Raw genomic sequence first — 27998 nt, forward strand, 5'->3', positions numbered from 1 at the left:
AATTCCCATGAGCCCCTGCCAGCAAATGCAAACACTGGCAGGTGATCATGGGAATTGTAGTCCATGGACATCTGGAGGACCACAGGTTGACTACCCCTGGAGTAAAGCATTAAAATTGCCTTGTGTGATCTACTTTTAATACAACCCAAAATCCCATTTGCCTTTTTTGCCACAGAGTCATATTGCTGACTCATGTTCAGTGTATTGTCTACCAAGACCCCCAGATCCTTTTCAGATGTACCAGTGCCAAGACAAGTCTTGCCCATCTTATAGTGATACATATGATTTTTCCTACCTAAATGAACTTTACATTTATCACTATTGAAATCCACTTTATTCATTTTGAATTTCAATAGTATAATTGTGTACTGTAGTCATAAGCATCTCATGGCAACATCAAGGCTATGGGGTTTTCTAAGCAAGAGGTGAGCAGAGGTTGTCTTCCTTTGTGCAGCAACTCCAGTCTCCTTGATGGTCTCCCATCCATTTTGGATTGTTAAGTTTTGATGTATTTTTCTGACTTCAGGACCTGATCATTCCACTGAAGCATTCCAGAAAGAGTTCTCCTTTCAGGTTTTCAGACACATACGTATGCAAAAAAAAAAACCCCTTATGAACAAAAAGCTACTCTCACCCTCTTCAGAATTTTTGTAAATCTAATATTCTATCCTGGTGCCAGGTTTACCACCCCTTTCAATTCATGGCAGTACAAAAGTGGGAAGAAGACTGCCTGCTGTTATGTTTCTGTCTGTGTTGAAGAATTTGAGTGCTGTCTGTATGTGAGGGGGGACAGAAGAATGTTCTCCAATTCAAAATTATAGAATCATAGAAGAGTTGGAAGGGGCCATACAGGCCATTTAGTCCAACCCCCTGCTCAACGCAGGATCAGCCCAAAGGCCAAATTAAAAACAGTGTTCATCAGAAGTTTGGGAAACACTTGCAGTGCAGCACCTGAAATGAGGGAACAAGAAGCCCTCTGCAGGCTCGCTATATCCTCACCTCTGGCCCAGGTGACTATTGTCTGTTTGTCTCCATCTGCTAAGCAATCTCGGAGCTCTTAAGCTATACGTGCTGGGGAAATGTGCAAGTAATCAGAAGGAAAGTTTTGTTTTCTTTGATGAGTTTAGCCAAAAATGAGAGGGAACATGAAGATTAAAGTGGGGAAGAAAAGTATTCTTTTTTCTCACCCATTTCTACTTTGTATCTAGAACTTTGCCATCTGATGGTTCTCTGGGGCTTAGCAACCTTTCCATGAAACTTTGAAATATTCATGCTGTTTGCTGAAAAAAGGTAAGAGCAGCAAAGCTGCTTTAAATTTTTGACTAAGAATAATCAAAGGCAGAGACTGGAACATTTGCATTTGTGCTGCTTCATTAGTTTTGATAATTCAGTGAACCAATTTATTTTTGGGAAGTGCCTACAGATGGTGAATTAGCATAAAGTTTCTTTGAAACAGTCAAACTTTTGCATTGTGTTGTTTTTACTTTCTGGTCCTATTCAAAATACAACTTAGATTGTTTTTGTAACGCTAACAACACCCCTGTTTTAATAACATGATATACATTCAGCAAGCAGCTTTAGCAAATTGATTCTAGCAATGCCATGAGCCATTTCATTTCCTTGTTAAATGGGTTTCTATCAGGGGCAGTTAAGGTGAAGTATCTCTTAGATAACTGAGTTGCAGGGACCACTGAAGGAGAATGTCTTAGCCATTGGTGTATAGTGTTTTTTGCACCATGGGGAAAAATCTATTTCTGGTGCAGTGGATAGAAGTGCTGAGGTTTGAAACTCAAGTTCAAATCCTTGCTTCATGATGCATAAGAGAAGTCCATGGAGAGGCCTAGTTCCTTGGTGTATGTATGGCGTGGTGGAAAGTACCATTAAGTCACAGGTGACATAGCAACCCTGGTGGGATTTTCAAGGCAAGAGACTTTCAGAGGTGGCTTACCATCGCCTGCCTCCATGTCACAGCACTGTTATTCCTTGAAAGCCTCCCATCCAAATAGTAATGGGGACCAACCCTGCTGGGCTTCCAAGATCGGACGAGAATGGACTAGCCACATGTTTGCAAATATTATATATTTGTTTGTGTGCATATCAAACATTTATATAGTCTATAACTGTCACCAAGTTTGCCAGGTAGCTATAAACAAATCGCTGTCTCTGTCTATAAACCACATTTCCCTAAGACAGTCTTACTTAGAGAAGGCTGGTGATGGGGGAGATGGGTCCCAGGTTTATTCAAACAATCCATTTATGTATTTATTTAGATAGGCATGCCCTGCTTTTCTGTGCAGTGAGGGACTAAAAACAATTGCTCTCCCCTTTTTCATTTTATCCTCCCAACAATGACCCTGCAAGGTGGGTTAGGTTGAGAGAGAGAACAAATGGCCTAGGATTACCCGGCAAGCTTCTGCAGCAGAGGGAAGATTTGAACCAGAGTCTCCCAGATCCTAGTCAGAGTGTGGAAGTAGGGGTCAAGTGGTTACAGGACAACAAACTGAAACTGAATCCAGGCAACAGGAAGATGCTGCTAGTAAGGAAGGCCACTTGTATGAAGTTACCACCAATAGAAAAGAAGTTAAATACATTTCAACTAGTTATCTGAAGACTTGCTGCCTGTGAACACATATTCTTAACTCTTGCAAATGAGATTGGAGTTAGCTATAATCCTATGATCAGGATTATGGTATTCCCTTTGTATCTTTAATACTCTGTTTTTATAGAATCATAGAGTTGGAAGGGGCCATACAGGCCATCTAGTCCAACCCCCTGTTCAACGCAGGATCAGCCCTAAGCATCCTAAAGCATCCAAGAAAAGTGTGTATCCAACCTTTGCTTCAAGACTGCCAGTGAGGGGGAGCTCACCACCTCCTTAGGCAGCCTATTCCACTGCTGAACTACTCTGACTGTGAAATTTTTTTTCCTGATCTAGCCTATATCGTTGTAGTTTAAACCCATTACTGCGTGTCCTCTCCTCTGCAGCCAGTGGGAACAGCATCCTGCCCTCCTCCAAGTGACAACCTTTCAAATACTTAAAGAGGGCTATCATGTCCCCTCTCAACCTCCTTTTCTCCAGGCTGAACATTCCCAAGTCCCTCAACCTATCTTCATAGGGCTTGGTCCCTTGGCCCCAGATCATCCTCATCGCTCTCCTCTGTACCCTTTCAATTTTATCTACATCCTTCTTGAAATGAGGCCTCCAGAACTGCACACACTACTCCAGGTGTGGTCTGACCAGTGCCGTATACAGTGGGACTATGACACCTTAAATCTGCCTTTTCGTTCACAATCCCAAATTGGCTGCTTAATTACCCTACAACAAACAAATGCCTGGATACACTGATTTCATTGTTGAGGCAGGTTCTAATTCGGGGTTGTCCAGTGGAGAAACTCTCCCATTTGAGTTTTTTGCAGCTGCCATCACCACTCCACCCCTCCAGTGTCATTTTCATCACCATCCTCCCTCCCTCCCCTATGAAACTTTAAAAAAGGGGGGGTGATGGTGTTACAACATTTCCTCTTAAGAAAAAAATAGCAGCAGACTTGATTTTAACACAGCATTGTGAGTGAGCTGAACATGCTAAGGCCAAGCCCCCTGTCCCCAGCCAATCTCTAAAGTCAACACCATCTTATCCTAACTGCAAGTAATGGCATGATGAAAGGAGGAAACTCCCTGGACTGTGATTATTTCTCTGACAATTTCCTTCCCTGAAAAACATTTTGGGAAGCTATGGGACAGCAAGGGAGTAGGAAAACACCAGGAAGAGAAGAATAGTTGATAGGAGTCAGTGCGGTAGAGTGGTTAATCTAATCTGGAGAACCATGTTTGATTCCCCGCTCTTCCACATGAAGCCTACTTGGGCCAGTCACAATTATCTTAGAACTCTCTTAGACCATTTATGCACTGGGAACTTCACTGCCCCAGCTCTGGTGCAGGAGCACAAATCGGGGGTGGATGAGGTTCACTGGGCCAAATGCTCCCCCGTGTGGGCGCAGGAAGAGGTGGGTCAACCTGCCACGACTAAAACTCCAGCTTGCAGCCCGGCATGAAACCTCTAGTGCATAAACGGTCTTAACCTCTCCTGCCTCACAAGATGTTTCTTGTGAGGAGAGGGGCAAGAGAAGGCAATTGTAAGCCACTTTGAGACTTCACAAGGTAGCGAAAAGCAGGGTGTAAAAAAATTACTCCTGGAGGAAAGAGTGGGAAATTCTGAAAACAGTTAAATGACAGGAGCTGACAGCATCTAACCTTTGTGGTCTATGTTAAAACAGGTATTTCCAAGCATCTGTGCTAGTTATCTATAATACTGTGGGGAGGGGGGGGGAGAACATCATGTACCTATTAAAGTTCAATGTGCCCTTTATTATACTGTTATTAGTCCCTCATAGATATATCCTGTGTGGATATTTGTTTCCATAGCTACGCATTATCCTTCTTTTGTACATTAGGTAATTTCTGGGTTCATTCATTTGTCTCTCTGTGCTCTTAACATTTGTAATGCGGTCTTACAGCATGTTTTCTTCTGCTTTTGACTTTTCATGCTAGAAGGAAGGAGAATCAGGAAATCATGTAACCCTATGCCTGTAGTGAGTACTTTCATTTTCAAAAGGAAACTCAGAATCTGGCTCATTGCCAGCTTCTTATTGGGGAGGCTTATAGCTGGCCATTCCATTATTAGACTAATGGTACAGAAAGGGCACACAGGTAACATGGAGGAAGAGGTTGAAGTGGTGATTGCAGCTCAGAAATCATAAGCTGCTTTCACATCGAGGATTTTTCATATTTCATCAACCCACCTTGTAAGGTCTTCCCCCCATGTTTCCTTATGGCATCCTGTCCAGGCACAGCCCATTATTAACTTAGCCTTTCCACAGAATCCTCTACTTTATTATAAACCTGTAAAAAAACACAGTGCTTCCTTGGTGGGACACTATGGGCAGCACTAGCAGTTTCTTATGTACGAAGGGGAAGCAGTGCAATTGCTTATAAATTACTCTTTTTCATTGTTCCTGACCTGATGATCAACCCTTGAAGCAAAGGCAAGAAGGAACATAACAGAAGAGAATTGTCTACAGTTTGGATTACCTTTTAGACAGCGGAAAAAGCTGGGGCATGACAGTTTTTGAAAAGGGATTTTAAAAGCTGTTATTCCTATGCAGCATTTCCCATGCATCCCACGTTTTTTTCTTTTTTTTAAGTGGATGAAGAATCCTGAGGGTCATATGAGAATACAGACAGGGCAGGGTGTGTGGAGGGCGGCGGTGTCAGTGCAGGGGCATAACTAGGCTATTTGATACCCAGAGCAGATCTTCAAGTCCTTCAATACTGCTGGTAAGGAGGGAAACATCACCTACCACTTCAACTCTTCCTCCCCACTTTCTGCTTTCCAAGGGCCACCATCTTATGTGCTGTTACTTGGAAGTGCTTTCCAGAATTTGGTGGGATTAACTTCTGAGGAAACACATGCGTTGGATGGAGCTACAAGTTTCTTTTTTGAGAAAGTATACTTGACCGCATGTAGGAATGAAAACAAGGGCAGGGAGATTTCTTTAGGGCAGGGGATTGTGGCTCCAATCCTAAACGCATTTACTCAGAGGTATCTTTCACCAAGATGAAGATAAAAGGCTGATTTTGCATTGTGCTGCCATAACATTTACTTAGGTGGGCAGCCATGTTGGTTTGAAGCAGCAGAACAAAGTCTGAGTCCAGTTGCATCTTTAAGACCAACAAAATTTTATTCATGGTATAGTTATGTATATAGACAAAACTACAACATTGGGTCAGATCAGAAACAAGGTTTGCATGTGTGTGTTTTCTTGGCAAGATCTATTTATTTCAAGTATGAAACAGCAAGCAAGCAAGGGATTGGGGAAGAGACAAGGATGATCCCCCTCCCTAAGATTTACAGTGAGAAACACTCATCTTAATATGAAAATTGGTTCCCAGAAGAAAAGAAAAAAAAGAACTCTTCTGGGCTGCACTTTTCCAATTCACTGAGACCAGCCTGTTTGTAATCCCACCCTGGCAAGAGCATGAAAACTGGACCTAATAATGATCCTAATGGGGGAGAAGAGCCTGGCTTCCACCTCTGGAAATACTCTGCATCCAAACAGTCAGATTTCTGCTCTGCACAACTCCCATGCCTTGAAACTGAATCTCAGCTGCCTCCTGGCCATGTTTTCAAAGCCCTGTGGCCTGTTAAACCCTGCATGGCAGTTTGGAAGCATAGAACTAGAAGAGAGCTTTTAGTCCAGTTATAAGCAGTGGAAGCAGACACTTATCTTTGTACTAGTTGGGGTATCCAGTTGGACCCTGCCCCACAGCTACTCTGCAGATTCCCCTTAGAGGCAAATTAAAATGAGTTCTTCCCCCCCCCCCCAGCTTAAAGAATGAAAATGAACACCATGTTTTCCTTTGTGTTTTCCATGCAGGCTAGAAACCATGTGTGGAAGCAGTGCAAGGCTGCCTGTGGATGCACACCTGAATTCGTTCTGTGGATGCGAGTGCTCCAAAGCTGGTAAGTTCTTTCACAGAATGATTTCCCCATTCATTTAAATGAAGGTCTGCATGCAGATGGTCTTGTGAAGATCTCTGAACTGAGCAAAATGCAGTGATAATCCTACCATCGCATTTCCTGGAATGGCATTTTAGTGACTGTACTGAAGGATTAGTGGTATGTGGACTACAGAAAGATAGTATGATACAAAACGACACAGAAGAGACAAATATCCATTCACGCCTAACTTTCCTTAGCACACTACATTGTAACTATTGGGCTCAAAACAAGACCTCACAATTTTAGTACATTGCCATTTTGTTTCACAGCAAATGGAAAGTAAACAACAAAGGAAAAATAGCTCAAGGTTTAGGGTCTCGTCTATTTTGTTTCAAAAAGAAGAAACCCCGCAAAAGTGGAAAAGCGTTGATGATCTCCGTGCAGGGCTCCATTGCCCATCCTCAGCCAAACTTCATCTCCCTTGGCAAGCTTAAGGACTGCACTGTTGCTGGAGGTGTCCATTTTCCCTTTTGATTCATAGCTAGAAATAAAGATTTTGGAAAAGGTCAGCCAAGCATCTTACAGTTTCTGTACCTAAAATCCTGCAAATATCCCCCAGAAGAAACATCGCTCTGGGACTGTGCCTTACGGCAGGGGTAGTCAACCTGTGGTCCTCCAGATGTTCGTGGACTACAATTCCCATGAGCACCTGCCAGCAAATGCAGATAGGGGCTCATGGGAATTGTAGTCCATGAACAGCTGGAGGACCACAGGTTGACTACCCCTGCCTTACGGGAATGGGTCTCTGAAGAAATATCATGGGTAGCAGAAGAGTAAGGGTTAAGTCCTCTGCTTTTCTCCCTTACATATCCATGCAAATTAGCCCCTCCTGATGCTGTTTTGTTTTAGAGAAACATCAGGCCTTTTGAGACCACTGTCAAATCTACTGATATGCAAACCTGCCTTTTAAAAATGGTTTATAAATTAAAATGTCATGCCCATCAACATACCTATATAAACTGAAAACTGTATTGCCATTGTGCATTAAGTAAACATACACTTCCTCCACATCTTCGTGCTTCATCATATTGAAGGTGAAAAAATACACCCCTGCAAAGTGATCATATCATTTATTAAAGTTCTACATAGAAAAGATATAGGATGGGACAATTCTCTGACTGAAGTTCTGAGAAGCCTCCTGTCTTTTTTACATCTTGAATCACAAGTTGGTTAAATGGAAAGAATGATAACTTCTACCTGGACCTGCCTGTTCTAGCTACCTGGATCCATGCTACAGTAGCATCAAGACTAGACAATTATAATGCACTTACATAGGTCTGCCCTTAAAGTCAATTTGGACATACCAGTTGCTACAGAATACCACAGCTGAGTTATGAGGTAGGCGGAACATAATTACACCCATTCTGCAGTCATTCCATTGGCTCCCCATCAATTACCAGACTCAGTTCAAGGTAAATGGGCTAGACCAACAGCTGCCTGTGCACAAGCATTCTCTGTTGTGGTTCCCCACCTGAAAAGGTAGGAAGACTTCTTATTCTGCAAACTAAAACTGAATTGTTCAGGAGACATTTCCATAAAGGCAATATTAGAATAGTTCATCAGAGCACATTATAAAGGGAAAGGGACTTCATTATCTATTTGCTGTATGTATTATCTTGCTGTCCCTGCATTATTTTTTGTTGATGCGAAACCATTATTCTGTATTATCTTCAGTCAGTATCTCAGCTAATATACTGTGCTTGTTCAGATTTCTATAATCCTAGTTTTAGCACATTGCTTATTAGATATCCCAACATATTGACTGGATTTAGACTTGATAGTCTGCTTTGAGACTCTGAGAAAGGAGGACTGTTAGTATCATAAACAACCCCCCCCCGAGGATTAGGATTTCCCCACCAATGCTTTATATTCCTCTATTAACTGAAAAGCACACTCCCCATATTCTGCTCTGAAGTCACAGGAGCCACTTCCAAAAGTTATTGAAGCATCTAAAAGTGTATTTATGCAAATCAAGATTTATGCAAATTATACAGATTCTTTACCTACTAGTGTCAGATCCTTGCTCAAGTGATCCTTGCTTAAATGGCCTGCAGTCTCTGAAACCCCAAGTGGATTTTAAGAATAAATAAGTGTGTGTGTTTGTGTATAAAATTTGAAATAATTTATTATCAATGTGTTATCTTTAAGCTACTACTTTTTTTGGAGACAATACCACAACACATTTTTTATGATATGCATTATTCATTATGCAGCCTGCTCTTGTGCATATTAGCTCAGAAAAACTATCCACTGGGTACTAGGAAGCGCTCCCTAGTCAGTGTGCATGTGACAACCTTAGTGGAGACAATGTTACAGGAATAATTTATATCTCTGTAGAATGTGTGTTCTCTTTACTTACCATTTACTGGTGCTCCAAATCGACCAGTCATTACATCAAAAAAATTCCCAACGTTGGTTTCAACGCTGCTGAAGATTATGCCACTGTTCTGATTACTGAAGTGGGTTGCCATCGAAGCCATGAATGCAACCTATACAGATATAGCTTGTGTTTATATGGCAGCTACCAAACAGGGGAAAAGATAAATAAGGAGGAATGGCTGGAACATTCAGACTTCTTCCACACAGTACAGGAGCATATATATTTTTTAATTACACCGATGTACCTTCAGGGCCTGAGCCAGCTCTGGGCAAACTCTGGAGACAAAAATCCCATTGATTTAAATTAGAACAAACAATTTATTCATGAGCAGAAGGTAAAGAAGACAGACGCATGTTGGAAAGGTAAACAGTTAAATTTCAAGTTTAGCTTTAACATAAGAATCGGTGTTGGGACTATATCCTGGTGGAGTTCTCACCATCAGGTATCTCAGCCACTGAATATTTTGGGGGAAATAACTTGCTCAGTTACCCAAATTAAGGGTGGGATGGGTGTGAAGTGCCTTCAGCTGCTTCTGACTTATGGCACTGTTATTAATTAATGTCCTCCAAAGTGATCTCTCATTAATAGCCATGCTCAGGTCTTGCAGACTAGGAATGGGAACAATCTTAACTGACTGCTCTAGATATTATTTTATTTTAGCTTCATTTATACCCGCCTTTTCTTCCTGATGGGAACCCAAAGTATTTAACATAATTCTCCCTTTTATCTTCTCAACAAACCGAGGAGGTGGGTAGGCACAGCCCAAGGATTTTGAGTGCCCCTGCAGTCCTTCCCCCTACTTTTTGGGGATGCAAGAGGTTTGCACACGCCCTATCCCTCCTTCCCTCCACCACAGCAAGAAGCAGCTGCCCACTCTCCTGGTCCCCGTCCTCCACCCCCAGAGGTAGGTCAGGTTGAGAATGTGTGACTGACTTGCGGTCATCCAGCATGCTTCCTCAGCAGGGTGAGGATCTGAACCTGGGTCTCATAAATCCAAGTTCAGCACTCTAACCCAGGCTTTCTCAACTAGGGTTTAGTGGAACCCTGGGGCTTCTTGGAAGGGTTTCCCGAATGGGTGGGTGTTAATTAATTTTTTTAATTTGTTAAACTTATCGGGTGATATGGCCAATAAGGTCATGCTGACCTACTCTGCCCCCCAAAATGGCCAATGATGGGCCTGGAGGGGGTGGGCAGGGGAGAGGCCCTGGGTGGGCATGGACACAGCTCTGCTTCCCAACCATATTCTGCACGATTGTGCCACTTCTGGAGTTTCTCGAAGCCTGAAGAATGTTTCAGGGGTTTCTCAATGGTAAAAAAAGTTGAGAAAGGCTGATCTAACCACTAATTGTGCTGTCTATCTCCAGTTGAGCAACAAAAAATGCCTATTTCTATATTTTTTGTACAAATGAAACCATATAAAGAATAATCATTATATGATGAATGGTTCTGAAATTGCCTCCAGAGGTATGAATTTGAATCATGTTGATGATAATGACTGAGAAATCACCCCATTTCTTCTCCACCTGTTCAACAACACAGTTGTACATACACAGTCTTTGTTGATGTTTCAAGAGACAAGTAGTGGCTTTTAATTGCCCAATTGAGCATAAATTACTGGAGGCAGTAAAAGATACTACTTGGAATTCTTTTGTAGTTCTTCCCCCACTGCCCAATTTATCTTTGGAGGTTTGGAGAGAAAGAGATGACCTACTATGACCAGTTTTCATTACTGAAAAAGTCTCAAAGTGACTTACAATCACCTCCCCTTCCTCTTCCCACAACAGACACCCTGTGAGCTAGGTGAGGCTGAGAGAGCTCTGACAGGACTGTGACTAGCCCAAGGTCACCCAGCTGGCTGCATGTGGAGGAATGGGGACTCAAACTCAGTTCTCCAGATTAGAGGCCACCACTCTTTACCACTACACCAAGCTGGCTGTCCATGAAAGGATGGTCCTTTTTATAAACAAAGCTTAAATTTCTGGTAATCACCTTCAAGGCCATAATGCATCTGGGCCCTGAGTACTTGAGGGACCGCCTGTCCCCCTATGCCCCCCCTCAGAACACTGCACTCTATAAACACCGACAAGATGGTGATCCCTGGCCACAGGGAGGCTCATCTGGCTTCTACCAGAGCCCGGGGCTTTTTCGGTCTGGGCCCCCATTTGGTAGAATGAGCTTCCAGATGAAATCAGGGCCCTGCCAGAACTAAAATAATTCTGCAGGACCTGTAAAATGGAGCACTCCCAGCAAACCTTCGATCGGAACTAATGAAACAGCCATCAGTGGCCCCTCCTACCACCAATTGTGAACGTTCCTAGAAAACCCGAATCTACAGATATATGGATAAAAAATTACTCAGCTGCAGAATAAAAAGTTTAAAGGTTCTACAGTTGTAAATGATATAAATTCCTGTATTTGGTATGTTTTAAGGTTCATGCCGCCTTTGTACTGTGTACCACAAATCTATCACTGTAAACTGTCCTGAGCCACAAGGGAGGATGGCATATAAATGTAAGTAAGTAAGTAAAGGAGGGCCCTTTTTATAAGTTAACATTTCCAGATGATCTGGGGAATACCCGTTTCCCTCTAGGGTTGCTGGCTCTGGTTTTGGAAATACTTGGAGGTTTTGGGGGTGGAATCTGGGGAGGGCAGGTGGGGTTTGGGAGTGAAAAGACCTCAGCAAAATATAGAGTCCTCCTTCCAAAGCAGATATTTTCTACAGGGGACCTGATCTTGGTTGTCTGGAGAACAGTTGGAACAGTGGAATCTCCAGGTGCAACCTAGAGGTTGGCAAGCCTACTCCCCTCACAGCTGTTTCTATACATTTTCTCTTTGTGCTCCTGATGCACCTGCACCAACCTAATATTGCTGTGTTTGTTGATCCAGATTAGCACCATTGCTCTGTTTTTGCATGACAAACTTGATGGGCGGTTGGCATCATATTAGAAGCAGAATTCAATAGTTCTTAACGTATTGGAATCTTTTTCCAGCCTTGAAATATGATGCTCAGCAGTGTTTGGAGGAAAGACAGACAGAAGGGGGTTTTTGGACAGAGTATTCCTCGCTAGAGTTGACCATTATACAACGTATTTTGTTTTTCGTATCCACAGTCCAACGTTTCAAGTACATAGTTTTACATGCTCCAGGCACTTTCCTTTATTTTAGTTAAAATCCAAGGATATTACGTGTGCACAGAGACACAGTGTCTCAGCCTAAGCCATATTTTTAATTATTTCAGCATGAACATAGTAATGGGCTTTAACTTTCCAGAAGATTATGTTTCATCTTCTGAATGTTATTTGAAATTCCAGTCAACTCTAATCCACTGTTCCATAATTAATAAAAAAGCAAATTATGCAGTTGTTCTAGTTTGTCAGTTGCATTTGGGAGAAGAAAATTGTCCAGATCTGTTAAATAGCCCTGTCTTCCAACCATATTATATGTTTGCTTTCCCTCTGACATGAGAAATCCTAATGTTTCCTGGCATTTGAAATCTAATTTAGAATAACTGTCCAGGAGACCTTTCACAGGTTCCGAACTGGACAACCTTGTAGGTACGGCATCAGATCATCACTTAGTTTTTCTTCTTCAGCTAACCAGTAGAAACGGCTTCTGGAAAACAGCCTAGAATAAAACAGCTATGGTGTCGGATACATTTTTATTTCTTGAGTCCAATCTACTTTTAAAAGCTGGTCACGTAGACACGTGAACCAGCCACATCGGTTTGCTGATTTGTAATTCCAAATTAGAATAGCCAACTTCAGTTTGGAAATTACTGGAGATTTAGGGAGATGTCTGGGAAGGAAAGGGAGCGCAGCAAGGATGTGATGTCACTCTAGGACTTCCATTTCTCTTAGACTCCATGGTATATCATTGAGCCCTTTCTCAAAGCTGTTGTCCTCCAGAGTAGAATCATAGAATCATAGAATCATAGAGTTGGAAGGGGCCATACAGGCCATCTAGTCCAACCCCCTGCTCAACGCAGGATTAGCCCTAAGCATCCTAAAGCATCCAAGAAAAGTGTGTATCCAACCTTTGCTTGAAGACTTCCAGTGAGGGGACGCTCACCACCTCCTTAGGCAGCCTATTCCACTGCTGAACTACTCTGACTGTGAAAAACTTTTTCCTGATATCTAGCCTATATCGTTGTACTTGAAGTTTAAACCCATTACTGCGTGTCCTTTCCTCTGCAGCCAGCAGAAACAGCATCCTGCCCTCCTCCAAGTGACAACCTTTCAAATACTTAAAGAGGGCTATCATGTCCCCTCTCAGGAAGTAACAGGAAGTTAACTTTTCCTTGCATACTTATGGCAGCATTTTTGAAAAATGCAGCTTCCTCATACAACTGTCTACCACTATTGTATTAATGTGTGTTATATATGCCATGGTGTGCTAATTTGACAGTGGGTAAAATCACTGCAACCAGCATCACAAGCCCTTCCACTCCTCCAAAGCTCTACCATTTTCAGGTTTTTCAATGGCTGGTCATTTCTGTTTTCTTATCCCTTGCTCTTCCACTTTCACAGTTGTATCTTTGTTGTCCCATTAAGCTCCACAGCTATTTCAACCACAATTATATGGGGAAAGGCTTTGAACTTTGAACTTCCAGACTAGATTGCTGTAACTCGTTCTACGCAGGCCTTCCCTTGTCTCTGACCTAAAAATTGCAATTGGTACAAAATGTGGTTGCTAGGCTCCTCACAAGGTCATCTTGGAGGGCCCATGTCCAGCCTATGCTGAGGCAGCTGCATTGGTTACCAGTTGGCTTCTGGATCAGGTTCAGGGTCTTGGCTTTAACCTTTAAGGCTGTACACTGCCTCACAAAGCTCCCAGAAGAGCCCTGATGGAGCTCTCAATGTTCCGCAGGGCCTGTAAGATGGAACTCTTCCACCAGGAGTTTGGTTGAGGCCGTGCTAGAAAGATTGTGCCTCTCCCTCTATAGCCCCTATACTGCCAGTGAATGTCCTCCAGGACAGTGGTCCCCAACCTTTCCGAGGCTGGGGACCGGCAGGGCATCGGGCCGTGCCCCCGCGGACCGCGCCCGTGCGGGCCACGCCCACGGATCGGGCCGCGCCCGCGGGCCGCGCCCACGCCGCGCCCGCGGATCGGGCCGCACCCGAGCCGCGCCCGCGAGCCGCGCCCGGGCCGCGCCCACGGATCGGGCCGCGCCCGCGGATCGGGCCGAGCGGGCATGGCCCGCACAGGCGCGGCCCGGCCCTGATTCCCTCTCCCCGCCTCCCGCAGTAAGTAGCTTCCCGGGCCGCAAGCTTGCGGCCTGGGAAGTTTTTTACTGCGGGGGCGGGGCGGGGAGAGGGAGCCGCGGCCCGGTGCCATGGCCTTTGCGGCCCGGCACCGGGCCGCGGCCCGCAGGTTGGGGACCACTGCTCCAGGACAATGGTGACTGCTGTGTCAAGGCTGAATAGATGGCACAGGGAACGCTGTAGATTGTTGTGATAGATTGTTTTCACCACCAATATTGGTTTATGTACTGGGGTTTAATGTGGTTTTAATGTTTTTATGTAAACCGCCACAAGCCGGCTGGGTTGAGGGTCGGGGTCAGTAAATATAATAACAACAACATTAGTGAAGACTTAGGGCTATGGGTATTTTCATGGGAAGGAGGATGAAGAGGAGAGCTAGTTTTTTTGTACCCCACTTTTTACTGGCTGAAGGAGTCTCAACGCGGTTTACAATCGCCTACGTTTCTTTTCCCCAGAACAGAGAGACACCCTGTGAGGTAGGTGAGATCGAGAGAGCTCTGAGAGAACTGGGACTGGCCCAAGGTCACCCAGCTGGCTACATGTGGAGGAGTGGGGAAACCAAGCCCAGTTCTCCAGATTAGAGGCTGCCACTCTTAAACAAAATGGTTCTGAATGGCATGCACTGCCAGGGAATATACAGCAGGTGCCAGTTCTTGCTTCATTTTTCTAACTATGGAAGATTGTTTAATTGAAATAAATCACTCACTTTTTGCACATTATTATCTCTCTGTTTCACCAGAGTTCTACTTCAATCTACCAGCCCAGCTGGTTTATTTGATATTCAGCAGTGCCAAGAATTTCACAATGAAAATCATTCATGTGAAAAGATCAACTACTAAATATATCTACCTTGAAATGCTGTAAAATGATTTTCAAACTTTTGTTGAGATTCCTCCTGCTACCTCCATAACACTGCCAAAAATATTCATGTTTCTAGGGAAACAGCAAGTGCAACTAAAAAATTAGGAATTTTATTTGTACTTGTACTATAGTATTGCTAGTGGTCCCATTCAGTGATGATTCTATATATGATCTCGTCCCCATGCAAGTGGAAGGAAACCTCTACAAGCTTCAGCATCTGTCTGACCCCTTTATAGTCATCATTTAAAAAAAAAATTGAAGTAGAACATTGCGTTGCTTCCCATTCCCAGAAAGCCTAGCCAGGGATGTGGCTCTCCAGATGTCCATGGACCACAATTACCATGAGCCCCTGCTTGAATCCTTCTCAAGTCTATTAAATGGGAAATTAGTCCAGGAAAGCATTCATGGAGCGAGCCAGGATGCTGGACCACTGGCCTAATCCAGCAAGGCTGTTCTTGGGCTTTATGCTTTTAGGACTGCACTACAAGTCATTTTTTAATGTTCTGCAGCACTGAGTCAGACCAGAACTCTGTCTCCTTTCTTCCACTGATCGTCTCCTCCATCCTCCTTCCCTGCCTCTATTGAGCTAAAATTAGAGCCCTCCAAGAGCGGGTGTGGGAGATAATGGAAGAACACCATGGGAACTGCAGCCTCTCTCAGTCCTTGGAGCATTTAAACGTCATGTCTGGGCAGCGATCTAACAGTGCTAAATGTAATGATTATGGAACAAAGTTTGAGTCCAGTGGCACTTTTAAGACAAACAAAAATTAAATTCTGGGTACCAACTTTCAGGTGCCTGCACACTTCTTCAGATAGTTATGGTGATCTATTTTGGGGGAAGAAACCTTTATGACTTTTCAGCCCATAGAGTTTAGCTTGCTTTGTGTCACCTAGAGGCATTATTCTGAGGGCATCTGACTTCTGATGGTGGCACACTGTGGTTTCAACTGCATGGAATAGATCTCCTCACCTTCTCTTGCATCCTTCTTTACTTGCTACTCACTTTATCTGCCCTCCTTCACATATATTTATTATTTATTTACTTTTAATTTATGCCACTTTTTTCCACAATGGAGACCCAAAGCAGCTTACATCTCCTTTTTATCCTTACAATGACCCTATGAGGTAGGTTAGGCTGAGTATGTATGACTGCCTCAAGGTAACCCAGTAAGCTTCCATGGCACAGAATGTATTTTAACGCCTGTAGTCTGAAGTTCTAACCACCACACTACATTGGCTATCATGGAGCAGCTTCTATAGTAAGCAGCCAGGATAAGTCATGTTAATTGCATTGTAATAAGTCAGCCGGTGATTGCTGCTGGGCCAATGAACTCTCTCCCAAAGCTAAAACAGTCTTGTAAAGGGCCCTACCTTGACTTTTTTCCTGATAGAAACAAGTCTTGAAGGCTGACAATACTGTTGTAGTTGCCTAGCAACAGCCACTGAGGACATTCATTTCTGAAAGCTACAGGTATTCCTTTCATCATCTTGTGGGTTGTAGGCTGCCAATCTCCACATTTGATTCTCAGAGAGGGTCATGTTGAGAACTAGATGTATTGATCATGGTAATGGTATAACAATCTGTCAGTCAGATTCTCTGAATTCTAGGCTTTCATTTTTTTAAGGCACTAGCCCCTTTTGTTGCAAAGGTGTAAGCCTTTCCTCTTAAATGGCAATTGGTTATATAGTCATCCTCTCCAGTAGGTGGTGCTCTTGTACCTCTGAGTGGGTTGGTTCTCAATTGGTTCTTTCTTTATTCTTGGGAGAGAGAAAGATAACTAACTTTTAAGATCTGCGGTGTGGAGGCTGAAACCTTTTATTAGGGTTGTTACCATCTCTGCAGTTAAAGAAAATGAGACTTAACTGTATAATAATACAAAAGCTGGGAATTCAGAGAACCAGATGGACAAATTGTTATCTAAACCCCGCCCGCGGCGCCGCGGGCACCGTGGACTAAATAAAGCCATAAGGGCTTAGGGGGAGGAGTTAGGGCGGGCTCTGTCCGGGATGAGAAAGGGTGCCGATTGGCCCCTTCCTCTGGACAGACCATTGGCGGGGCCAATTGGTAGGCATGAAGTGCCTGCCGATTGGCCTCACCGATTCCCGCCCCGCCACCAAGGGAGCAATTGTTGTTCCATTGCCGGCGACCTGACGCGTCGGGAGGGGGCTCCCTGCACGGCGGCCTGATGCGGCGAGAGGCGCGAAGCGCCTCCGCCGCGTCAGGTCGCCACCGCAAGAAGGATTCCACTCCCTCACCACCGGGGGGGGGCGCCGCCTTCTACCGCCCGTTGGAGCGGCCTTGCTGCGCAGCGAGGTTGGCGGGGGCTCACTGCATGGTGGCCTGATGCGGCGAGAGGTGCGAAGCGCCTCCGGCGCGTCAGGCCGCCACCGCAAGAAGGATTCCGCTCCCTCACCGCCGTGGGGGGCGCCGCCTTCTACCGCCCGCTGGAGCGGCCTTGCTGCGCAGCGCGGTTGGCGGGGGCTCCCTGCACGGTGGCCTGATGCGGCGAGAGGTGCGAAGTGCCTCCGGCACGTCAGGCCGTCACCGCAAGAAGGATTCCGCTCCCTCGCCGCCAGGGGGGGGGCCCGCCGCCATCTACCGCCCGCTGGAGCGGCCTTGCTGCGTCCCAGACGCGCCCAGGCCGCTCCAGTGGCCGGGAGAAGGCTTCAGCTTCCTCGGAGTGGGGGAGGCCCCGCTGCCTTCTCCCAGCCTAAAGATCGCTGCCGGTGGCAGTGGAGCCCGCCGCAGCGGTGGCCTTACTGCGTCCCGCCGCACCTGGCCTGCCGCCCATGGATCGCCGCCATCGCCCTGACGCCCGACCAGCCTCCTGGACTGCCCAGCCGTCTAAAAGGTGCCTCTCCCGCAACCCTACCTTTCCCCCCCCGCTAGCGCCCATTTTATTTGAAGATAAAATGGGCTTTAAAACTAATAAGATTATAATTCTACAAGGTTGTATCAATTGTTGCTTTAAAAACATTGAAAGGGCTCCCCCAGTGGTACTGTGGGGAATGGGTCCTGCAGAAGACTGGTGCAGAAAATAAGGTGTCCCCTAATAATGTGACAGTTGACTTGTGTTTTTAATAATTAGGTTTAAAATATTGTTTGGATCCATTAAAACAAAAGATACAGTATTCTCTATGATCACTGATTTGGGACAGGGGAACCTCTCCTTATAAAAATGATTGTGGGGGGATGGATGGACACAGTCTACATAGTTTTTTACCTGAAGTTCTGGTGGGATGCCAGGGTGCCCCTTCTCTCCTTTTGGTCCATGGTGACCCCGGTCTCCTCTGGGTCCCAAATCCCCCTTGTCTCCTTTGTCACCTTTTGATCCTTCTGTTCCGGGTGCTCCATTATTTCCATTGTTTCCGTGGTTTCCTTAAAATGATCAAGGAGGGGATTTGTTGGTCTCTTTGGCTTCATGTTCAAAAGATCTGCTGAAGAAACGGGATGCTTTCCTCCAGCTGTCTTTGGACAGAATGAATCATTTGGCTGTCGTATTCTCTAAGTTGCCTTTTGAACAGAAAGTAACTTAAGGATTGTGGGTTTTATTTGCACGGCAGGGCCCATACTGAATTGCTAAGGAGTGGAACAGTAGGTAGAAATAGAAACTGTGTGGTTGGAATGACATCCTTCAGAGCCAGGGGGGAACAGAAACTGCAGCTGCAGGCAGAATCAGTATTGCCCATGGTGAATGACTCCCATATTGTCTTCCTACTGGTAGTGGCCTAAGAGATTAAATTGCTTGAACTATCAATCCTAGAAGAAGAAGAATGGTGACTATTGCCTTGATTTCAGTCTGGAGATACCCAAGATTGTATTCTGCATATATCACTATATATGCACACTGGTACTGTTGACTGGCAACAGCTTTTCAGCATCTCCAGCAAAAGAATTCACTTACTACCTGATCTTTGTAACTGGAGAAGCCAGAGACTGAATCTGGGATCTTTTGCATTCAAAGCAGATGCTCCACCACTGCACCATGTCCCTTCCCCTCAAGTCCAGTTTACTGACATAATGGAGGGATTTCCCCTTAGCCTAAAGCTGGCTTTCTCAACCAGGGTTTTGTAAAACCCTGGGGTTTCTTGACATTCCTGGAAGGGTTTCCCGAATGGGTGGGATTTAATTAAACATTAATTAAACATGTTAAACATTTACCCAAAATGGCCAATGATGGGGGGAGGGGAGGGGCCTGGATGGGCATGTCCACAGTTCTGCTTCCCAACCATATTCTGCATGATCCATCACTTCTGGGGTATCTTGAAGCCTGAATAATGTTTCACTGGTTTCTCAATGGTAACAAGTTGAGCTAGTCTAGTCTAGTGAGTCATACAGGAATACTGGGGGGGTAGGGGGGAAGCAGGAGTGGGCCTCAATCTGCTGTAATGTAGATAATTTCAGCTTTTGTCGATGTTTCTAAACTGAATTTTGATCCGATCAATGGGTTCACCACAAATGCTGATGAAAGTTGTCCAAATCCAAGAAAGCAATTCTGTACTGCTCTACTCAAAATCCTTCTCAGGTCTATTGAATGGGGGATTAGTCCAGGGAAGTGTTCACCGAGCGAGACAGGATGTTGGACTAGATGGACCATTGGCCTGATCCAACCAGTCTCTTCTTACATTTTGTGCTTTTAGGACTGCATTACAAGTCTTCTAAGGAGACTATAATAGTGGCTGCAGTTCTTACTTACTTGGGTCTATTGGTTAAACTTTAAATTAAATAACAGATGGAACATGTCTAGACATGACCTGTAGACCTAGAAATAGACATTCTGTGATGTAGGTCATCATTTACCCGCCCATTAAGAACTCAGGAGAAATTGGATTTATATTCAATTATTTTTCAGCTGATGCCCTATATAATTAAAAACATTATGCTGCCATTTATTAAGTCGTCAAACCTCGCAAGACTTCAGTTGTAAAATTTTAAAATGCAGTCATCCGTTTTAAATAACTCCTCTGTCACCGGTCTTGTTGGACGTATCTCAGGGCATGCATATAATTGAAATTTTATGCAGTGCTTCTGTGGACGGAAAGGTTGGTGGCTGATTTATGTAAGAAACCCTTATAATCACCGTGAGCTTCTGCCAAAGGAACCTGGCTATTTATATCAGTACGCATTGCCACCCAAAGCTGCTTATAGAAGCACTTTTATGCCACTGGGAATATCATACTTTTATTACTGGAAATTCTTATTAACAGAATGTTCACAAAGAGAATGTCTGCTGAGTTACAAAAACCACTAGCACTGAAGGCAGAACAGCCATCTCACTCCAGCTCCACTGCCTGAGCAAAACATACCCCTTTGCATAAGCTCAGCTCCCAAGGCTTAAGTTTGCATGCTTTTAGCATAAGGACACTGTCAGCCCATTTCCCCAGTATGCATTTGGTGCAGAATGACTGGGTGGTGGGGGCAGGACAAAAGCAATCACTATGCTGTCCTTGCCAGTTGTTTGGGCTAATTAAGGCAGAACTAGGGTTGCCAGTTCCGGGATGGGAAAAACCTCAAACCTGCAGAGGGTGGGGTTTGGGGAGGGGTGAGACTTTAGTGGGGTCTAAAACCATACAACCCACCTCCTAAGCAGTCATTTTCTCCAGGGGAATTAACCTCCGTTGCCGGGAGATGGGCTGTAATTCTGATGGATCCCCAAATCCCACCTGGAGGCTGCCATCCCTAGGCAGAACAAGAAATCAGGAAGAGGGTGGCAGGGACTTAAGGTGGGTTAAGCCTACTGCATCTTTTCTTACTGAGCTCATGCAATTAGGCAGCACCCTGAAGCAATGGGGTTCTTTTTTTTTTTTTTACCTGGCATTCCTGGAGGCCCTGGGGGGCCTTGATAGGCTCGATATCCAAAATCCCCCCGGCAGCCACATTCCGGTGGGCTTTGTGGCCCACTGTGCGTAGTCTGCAAACACACAATTCAAGGTAAACTGTCATTAATATAATGCATTAGCAATCCACATAAGAGACAAGGCCTATAATGCAAGTTCTTAAATTTCCAGCGGTGGCATTTTGTCGCGGCAATGATGTTTGTATTATTTTTCTAGATAATTTAATTGTCTTGCAAGAGGATGATAGTTATTTTCTTAATGGTCATCAGTGGCTCAATTGTGTAAAATGCAAAGTGAGGAGGACATGAATTCATAACTGCTGCAGGAAGGAAGTCATGAAGTTAGCTTGAATTTGACAAGGGTCTAAGGGTGAGTGATTTGTGACTTATTCCTTCTTTCCCCAGTCCTAAATTCTAAAAAAGTTTTTTTTAGCCAGGCTAGGGTTCCCAGGTCCCCTCTGGCTACTAGCAGGGGCAGGGATGCCAGTCCCCGGGTGGGACCTGGGGATCCCCTGGAGTTATAGCTCATCTCCAGGCTAAAAAAACCAGTTCCCCAGGATAAAGTAGCTGCTTTGGGGGGTTGTACTTTGCAACACTGTACTCCTCTGAGACCCCCCCCCCTAAAGTCTCCAGGTATTTCCCAACCCAGAGCTGGCAACCCTAGTTCTTCCTTAATTGGCCCCAACAACTCGCAGGTACAGCATAGTGATAGCTCTTACGTTGCCCCCACCACCCCTCACTCTGCACCAAATGCATACTGGGGAAGCAGACTGACAGTGTCCTCATGCTAAAGGCATGCAAACTGGAACCGTTAGAGCTGAGCTTATGCAAAAGGGTGGCCCTAGTAGTTTCTGTAGCTCAGCGAACATTCTCTTTGTTAATGTTCAGTTAATAACAATGTCCAGTAATAAAAGTAGAACATTCCCAGTTTCATAAAGTGGTTCTATAAGCAGCTTTGCATGTCAATGCATCTATATAAGCAGGGGGCAGGAGGGCTATAATCTTGAATGGAAGACAAGAAGGCAGAGATATATGTTTCTTAACTGTTGGACTTTCTATTGAAAATTGCTCTCCTTGGCTGTTTTTTTCCCTTGTAGAAGAAGAAAGAGAGGTGCCCTAAAATATAGACAGTTTGACCTTGAGATCTGCTTGAAAAGATTGCTAAGAGATTTCTGGGCAACAGAAGCAGCTTCGAGGTTATTAAATTCAAAGACATTCGACACTCTGGATGAAGGCCTTCCCCATCATTTCATTTCCCTTGCAGGTGCTCTTAACTCCTGAAATGCTGGCACAGCCATGTAGACAAAATGTTATGTGTAGTGGAGCCAGCTCTGGGTTGGGAACTACATGGACCTGGGGGGCAAGGGGGAGCAGGGGGAGGGGGGGTGAAGGAAGCAGAGATCCTCAGCAGGGTATAATGCCATGAAATCCACCCTCCAAAGCAGCCATTTTCTTCAGAGGAACTCATCTTGGTCATGTGGAGATCAATTGTAATAGCAGGGGATTTCCAGGAGCCAGGTGGCAACCATAGCCCTGAAGCACAAGGGAGTGCATCAAAGAGCTCAGGTTTATCAGGTGAAATGGCTCCAACTCCTCCACCTGCTAGCTCAAGAGGCTCCCAGAAATAAAAGAGTCTGATTGGATTGCAGAGGAGGGGGTCATTGTGCATTGGCAATAACAGGCATTTGGTATGGAGAGAGCCACCACTGTGCCTTATTAAGGTACTAGCCAAAAAGGCCCGCTGCAGCCTTTTTGTGGGCGCTAGTGGGACACTGGGTGGGGTGAGAAGACAGAGGGCGCGTGAAGAGCCAGGCCTGGCAGAGTTGCTTCCCTTCCCCTACAAAGGTGGGGGGCAAGCAATTGGCGGCCTTGAGGCAGGCGCTCTTTGGCTGCCACCTCTGCTGTTACCGGCACCTCGCTGCCAGTGCCGCCTCGCCACCACCACCACTGCCTCGCCGCCACAGACAGCCAGGTGAAGCGGCAGGCTAGGCAGGGCTCTGCTGCTGATGGGGAGTCTGGGTATGTGCTCTGCAGCTGGGTTTCGGGAGCAGGCCCTCCAGGGGCTGGCCCAATCCGGGGCATATTCTGCACACAATAGATAATGCACTTTCAATGCACTTTAGAAGTAGACCTTCCTGTTCTGCACAGGAAAATCCAGCTGCCAAAGCACATTGAAACTGCATTATTCTATGTGTGTGGAATGGGCCCAGGTGTGCCCAGTTTTGCTGGCTGCGCCTGGATTGGTCTTTAGAGCGGAAGTGGTGTTCGGACACCCAAACAGGGCCTGGGCACCAGTCTACCCATAGTGGCTTTTCGCAATTATATAGAGCCATATATGTGGTACAGATGAAATATGGATCCTAATTGCATCACAATTAACATTTTGTACATGATACAGTTAGTTGAGTACACTTATGTCAAAATAGCAGTAAAGAAACAATTAGACCCCCTGCTGGCTTCCAAGGATTTGGTAAGAGAAATTCTGCTTTAAGTATCCACCTAGTATGTCAAAATGATGCAGGGCTCATGTACCTTATCATTTGCTTTTTGTTTGCTTTTGCCTACAGTTTTCCTTGTGTGTTCAGTACCTGCCTCCTTTGCAAAAGTATATTTGCTGTCTGAAAATCTTTAAGTCAGTTTATTTGAACAGCCAGTTCTCAAAACCAACATGGATTTTACAAATCAGAAAACACCCAATAATCTTAGCTTGTACCCAGAATCATAGAGTTGGAAGGGTCCAGACAGGCCATCTAGTCGTTCCCGGCCCCAGGGAAGCACGCCTGGCCTCGACCAGGGCCAGGGCCTTTTCGGTCCTGGCCCCTACCTGGTGGAATGAGCTCCCGGGAGAGCTGCGGGCCCTGCGAGATCTTCCATCATTCCGCAGGGCCTGCAAGACGGAGCTCTTCCACCAGGTTTACGGTTGAGGACGAGGCTAACATCTATGCCCCCCCCCCCCGGGGACCCGGGACCTGGGATTGAGATTGGGGATTAGTACCATCAGTATCCCCTCTCCACCTGCTTGTAGTAGGAGGGGGAGGTTGATTAGCCTATCTTGCCAGGTTAGCTTGCTAACCGATAATGTTATATTGTAATTGTTGCTGAGGGTTTTTAATGGATTTTATTGGGGGTTTTAAAATGTTGTAACCCGCCACGAGCCGTAAGGGAGTGGCGGGCAATAAATCGAAAGATAATATAATAATAATAATAGTCCAATCCCCTGCTCAATGCAGGATCAGCCTAAAGCAGGGGTAGTCAAACTACGGCCCTGCAGATGTCCATGGACTACAATTCCCATGGGCCCCTGCCAGCAAATGCTGTCAGGGGCTAATGGGAATTGTAGTCCATGGACATCTGCAGGGCCACAGTTTGACTACCCCTGGCCTAAAGCATCCATAATAAGTATCTGTCCAGCTGCTGCTTGAAGATTGCCAGTGAGGGGGAAGTGAATTCTCCTAAGGGAAGAAGTTAGGTGCAGGGGGGAAATGGAATTTGTGTAATTATAAGTACAATCCTGAGAAGAGTTTGGGGGTTGCCAGCCTGCAGGTGGGAACAGGAGATCCCCTGGAATTACAGCTTATCTCCAAACTGCAGTTCTTTTGGAGAAAATTGATGCTTTGGGGATGGACTCTATGACACTGTACTCCACTGAGTTCCCTGCCTTCCCCAGGCTCCACCCCCAAATCTCCCTGTCCTTACAACTCTGTCCTTCGCCAGTGGCTAGGGGGACCCAGCAACCCTACTTTTCATAAAATACAATAACCAAAACAGCAATGCACCAAATTAAGGGAAACTTTTCTGGTCAGGTTTGCAAATGGGTTAAATGGAGGCAGTACAAAAAATTGACAATTAAACCAATTTGCCACCTACTTGCTTGGGTCTGGAGGTCTCCTGACATGACAACTAATCTCCAGAATACAGACATTTGTTCTGCTGGAGAAAAATCGCTGCTTGGGTGTGTGTGTGTGTGTGTGTGTATTCTATGGCGTTATGGCCTGCCGAGCTTCCTCCCCTTTTCAAATCCCACCCGTCCCAGCCTCCACCCCCAAATCACCAGGAATTTCCCAACCTGGAGTTGGCAGCCATAAACACCTATCTGGGAGTAAGCGCTATTGGCAACAATGAGCTTACTTCTGAGTAAACTTGATCAAGATTGTGCTGCTTGTTAAAACTTGAAAATATTAAACACAATGACCATTTAAATCTAATATTATTCATCCTAAATAAATAGAAGAACATATTCAAACAATGCTGCTTTACCAAAGAGAATTATTTTAGCCATAGTTTTAACCAGTCTGTCCTATTGCCCACAAATTAGATTCCTTAGATTTAATCACGTTCCTTACATCAATCACCTTGAAAGAACTGCAGCTATAAAATAAGTAAAACACAACAAAAGGGGTTCAAATTCCCAGGTAATGGGAGTTGAGAGGCGGAGTTCTCAACATATTAAGTCGTACGACAATAATTCAACAGTATTCTTTAAAAAAATAATCATCCTTCTAACAGTTTGTTTTCCTTCACAACTGCTAATAGTATAACATAAAATACAGTGCAAAATTGCAAAGGAGATGCCTGTCATTCATCAAATTATACAGTCTTTTAGATGTGTCTGAAATTTTGCTTCATTAACAGTCACACCCTTCTGAGGCCATTGATTTGGGAGAATCTACTCTGCACAGGATAACACTGGAGGACTTCTGTGTAACTCCAGACGTTTGCATGGTGCTACAGGAACAAAATTCCCATCTCAGTCAGAATACCTTTCCCCATTTCATCTCAAGAAGTCAATCAACCATACATTTCAATGGACCGTTAAAGTAGTTAACTTTGACTCATCACGTCCTTCATTTGCTGAAGATACCAATAAATGAGGAATGAGGTATCCAGAGCAAACGCCAGGCTGCTGCTATTCTGCTACAGCCGTCCTGTTTTCTCTTTGCCCCCCAAAGGAATCTGCAGATAGCACAGAATCACATATCCATAAGCCACTTCTGTAGGAAAACAAAATCCCATTAACGTCCCAAACGTTGTCTTAGAAGATTAATTCAGAGTACCTGGACTCTGTCCGAGGTAGTCTGTGCTACATCATCTACCTCTGGTTTCAAGGCATTTGGGTCAGCAGAAGGGACATTACCATCCTCCTCCTCAACCGTCCACTCAACAAGCCGATTCCGCTGTCTCAACAATTCCCTGCTGCTGGAACCTTTTGGGCCAGTCTGGTGATGACTCTGCAATACTTTGGCCACCGGATCATTAGCTCTTCTGCTCACCTCCATGTGCTCATCTTGACACAGGCAAAAGCGAAGGAACAGGAGCAAAGTCAGGAGACTCCAAATGAGGCAGTCCTTGGGTGCCATGTTACTCGTCCCGGAAAAGTCTTAAGAGTCCAAGTGCTTTTTGCCAGGGGAAAGATCAGTTAACGGTGACGTGGTCCTTCCCAAACTATCCACCGGGACGAAGCCAAGCAACAAGACCTGGTGTCCACGGCTTTATAAGCTGAGTGCAATAAATTATACTATGAAAATGTCAGAGTGGCAGGATCCTCCATCCCAGATCAGTCATGCTTTCTTAAACAACCCAGTCATTATTCACCACATCCCCCACTGCAGGAAAGATAGATTTGTATGCTGGAAATGACCACCGTTTTTAATGGACAGCTGTGGTTCCTGTTTGGGGGTGATGACAAACGTTGCACCATTTTTCTCTTCTCTCTCTCTCTCAGTCTCTCTCTCCGGAATGTTTGCATTTCAGTGTGAAATGAGATGGAAATGAAGAACATGTGGCTAATGTTTTATGCTCCTTGATTAGTCATGGAAAGGCTCGGAATTCAGACGCTAAAAAAGGTCTTTTGGACATGCGTGTGCGTATTCTGCATTGGCTCGTTCTGGAAAAAAATGGCAATGTACTAGCAATTAGGAAACAAAAGCACAAGGGCAGAATTTTGTCTTCGATTCTGATCTGGAGATTATTTCTTACCATGGTTCATCATGGAAAACAGCCATTCGCTTGTATGCCAAACACGAGGAGGCTCGGCAAACAGGCCCAATTCATGCTCATACTGAACCCCATTTCTTAGCGCTAAGCTTGAGCTTCCTGATCAAACATCTCCCCCCTGCTTACACACACTTCTCATTTCCGACGTCTTGCTACAGGCTGGTGCCAAACTAAATTCGGTTTCCCTGCCAAGTAAAGATAAATGACCACAAACTCAAGCAGCATGTTTCAGCCTTATGAATGATTGTCTCTATGAAATTATCCCGTCATTGAAACAACCCTCTAATTTTTAGAAACTACCCACTGACAGACAATTGGGATACTAAAAATACAAAAGAGGTCTATCCAGCAGATATTTATGTGGCCGTCATGTCACAAAATACAGTCATTTCACCAGAAATTGACATACCAATATGAAGTCATCTGCCATGATTTTTTTCCTGGAGCGTGATGACCAGTCCAAGACGATCCTGTCGCAACTGAAATGTGCTAAAGTTTAGAAGCATGTATGGAAAAAGAATTATACAATGGCTTGCCTTTTTAGCTCCTCCTCCACATGCAGCCAGCTGGGTGACCTTGGGCCAGTCACAGGCCTTTAGAGCTGTTCTCACATATCAGTTCTGTCAGAGCTCTCTCAGCCCCGCCTACCTCACTGTTGTGGGAGAGGAAGGGAAGGTGATCGTGAGCCACTTGAAGTCTCCTGGTAGGGAAAAGCAGGGTATAAAAACCAACTCTTCTCCTTTGCTTTAGGATGCTTTGGACTGATCCTGCGTTGAGCTAGATGCCTGTATGGCCCCTTCCAACTCTATGATTCTATGATTCTAATAATAATTTGTTGGAATATTCTTGCTATACTTCAGGAAATGGACATAGACACAATCAAAAATCCTATATGAGCTTCCCTGCATACAGATACACATTTGGGTTAGGAAAGTATTGCCAGAGTATATCCCTGTTTTTTTGTGAGAAACTCTGCAACATATGAAACTGCCTTATACTGAATCAGATGATCATTCCAACAAGGACAGTATTGCCTGCTCAGACTGCCAGCTGCTTTCCAGGGTCTCAAGTGAAGGTCTTCCACATCACTGACTACCTGGAGACC

General features: G+C 44.9%; 1 protein-coding gene and 1 long non-coding RNA gene across 4 annotated transcripts in view; one reads left to right on the forward strand and one right to left on the reverse strand.

Moving 5' to 3' along the window:
• The window catches only part of LOC143842155 (uncharacterized), a 75648-nt gene that overhangs the window by 2028 nt on the left and 45622 nt on the right, over nucleotides 1-27998 (forward strand). Inside the window, exons 2-3 of the long non-coding RNA XR_013233002.1 lie at nucleotides 1209-1290; nucleotides 6436-6521. This is a non-coding gene — a long non-coding RNA (uncharacterized LOC143842155). The remainder of the gene's footprint in view (nucleotides 1-1208; nucleotides 1291-6435; nucleotides 6522-27998) is intronic.
• On the reverse strand, nucleotides 5721-26410 carry C1QTNF3 (C1q and TNF related 3). 3 transcript variants are annotated; one of them, XM_077346950.1, is made up of 6 exons: nucleotides 25993-26410; nucleotides 20875-20974; nucleotides 18287-18441; nucleotides 8920-9049; nucleotides 7511-7610; nucleotides 5721-7041 (listed from the first exon to the last, which is right to left on the reverse strand). In XM_077346950.1, exons 1-6 carry the CDS (start codon nucleotides 26254-26256, stop codon nucleotides 6882-6884), a joined length of 909 nt encoding a protein of 302 aa, XP_077203065.1. In that variant the 5' UTR covers nucleotides 26257-26410; the 3' UTR covers nucleotides 5721-6881. The 3 variants fall into 3 exon arrangements, with proteins under 3 accessions (XP_077203065.1, XP_077203064.1, XP_077203066.1); XM_077346949.1 differs by having other exon boundaries at nucleotides 25954-26410; XM_077346951.1 differs by having other exon boundaries at nucleotides 26170-26407.

This window comes from Paroedura picta, chromosome 7 (genome assembly GCF_049243985.1).
Source record: "Paroedura picta isolate Pp20150507F chromosome 7, Ppicta_v3.0, whole genome shotgun sequence".
NCBI classification, from domain to species: Eukaryota; Metazoa; Chordata; class Lepidosauria; order Squamata; family Gekkonidae; genus Paroedura; species Paroedura picta.

Excerpts from the sequence above, each read along its gene's own strand:
- C1QTNF3 (XM_077346949.1), bottom strand. The coding sequence starts at position 26,256 with ATGGCACCCAAGGACTGCCTCATTTGGAGTCTCCTGACTTTGCTCCTG. Across the intron at positions 18,442-20,874 it reads AGGGCCTCCAGGAATGCCAG|GAAACCACGGAAACAATGGA; the intron begins GTAAAAAAAAAA and ends GATCATTTTAAG. Across the intron at positions 7,611-8,919 it reads ATTTGGAGCACCAGTAAATG|GGGTGTATTTTTTCACCTTC; the intron begins GTAAGTAAAGAG and ends ATCACTTTGCAG.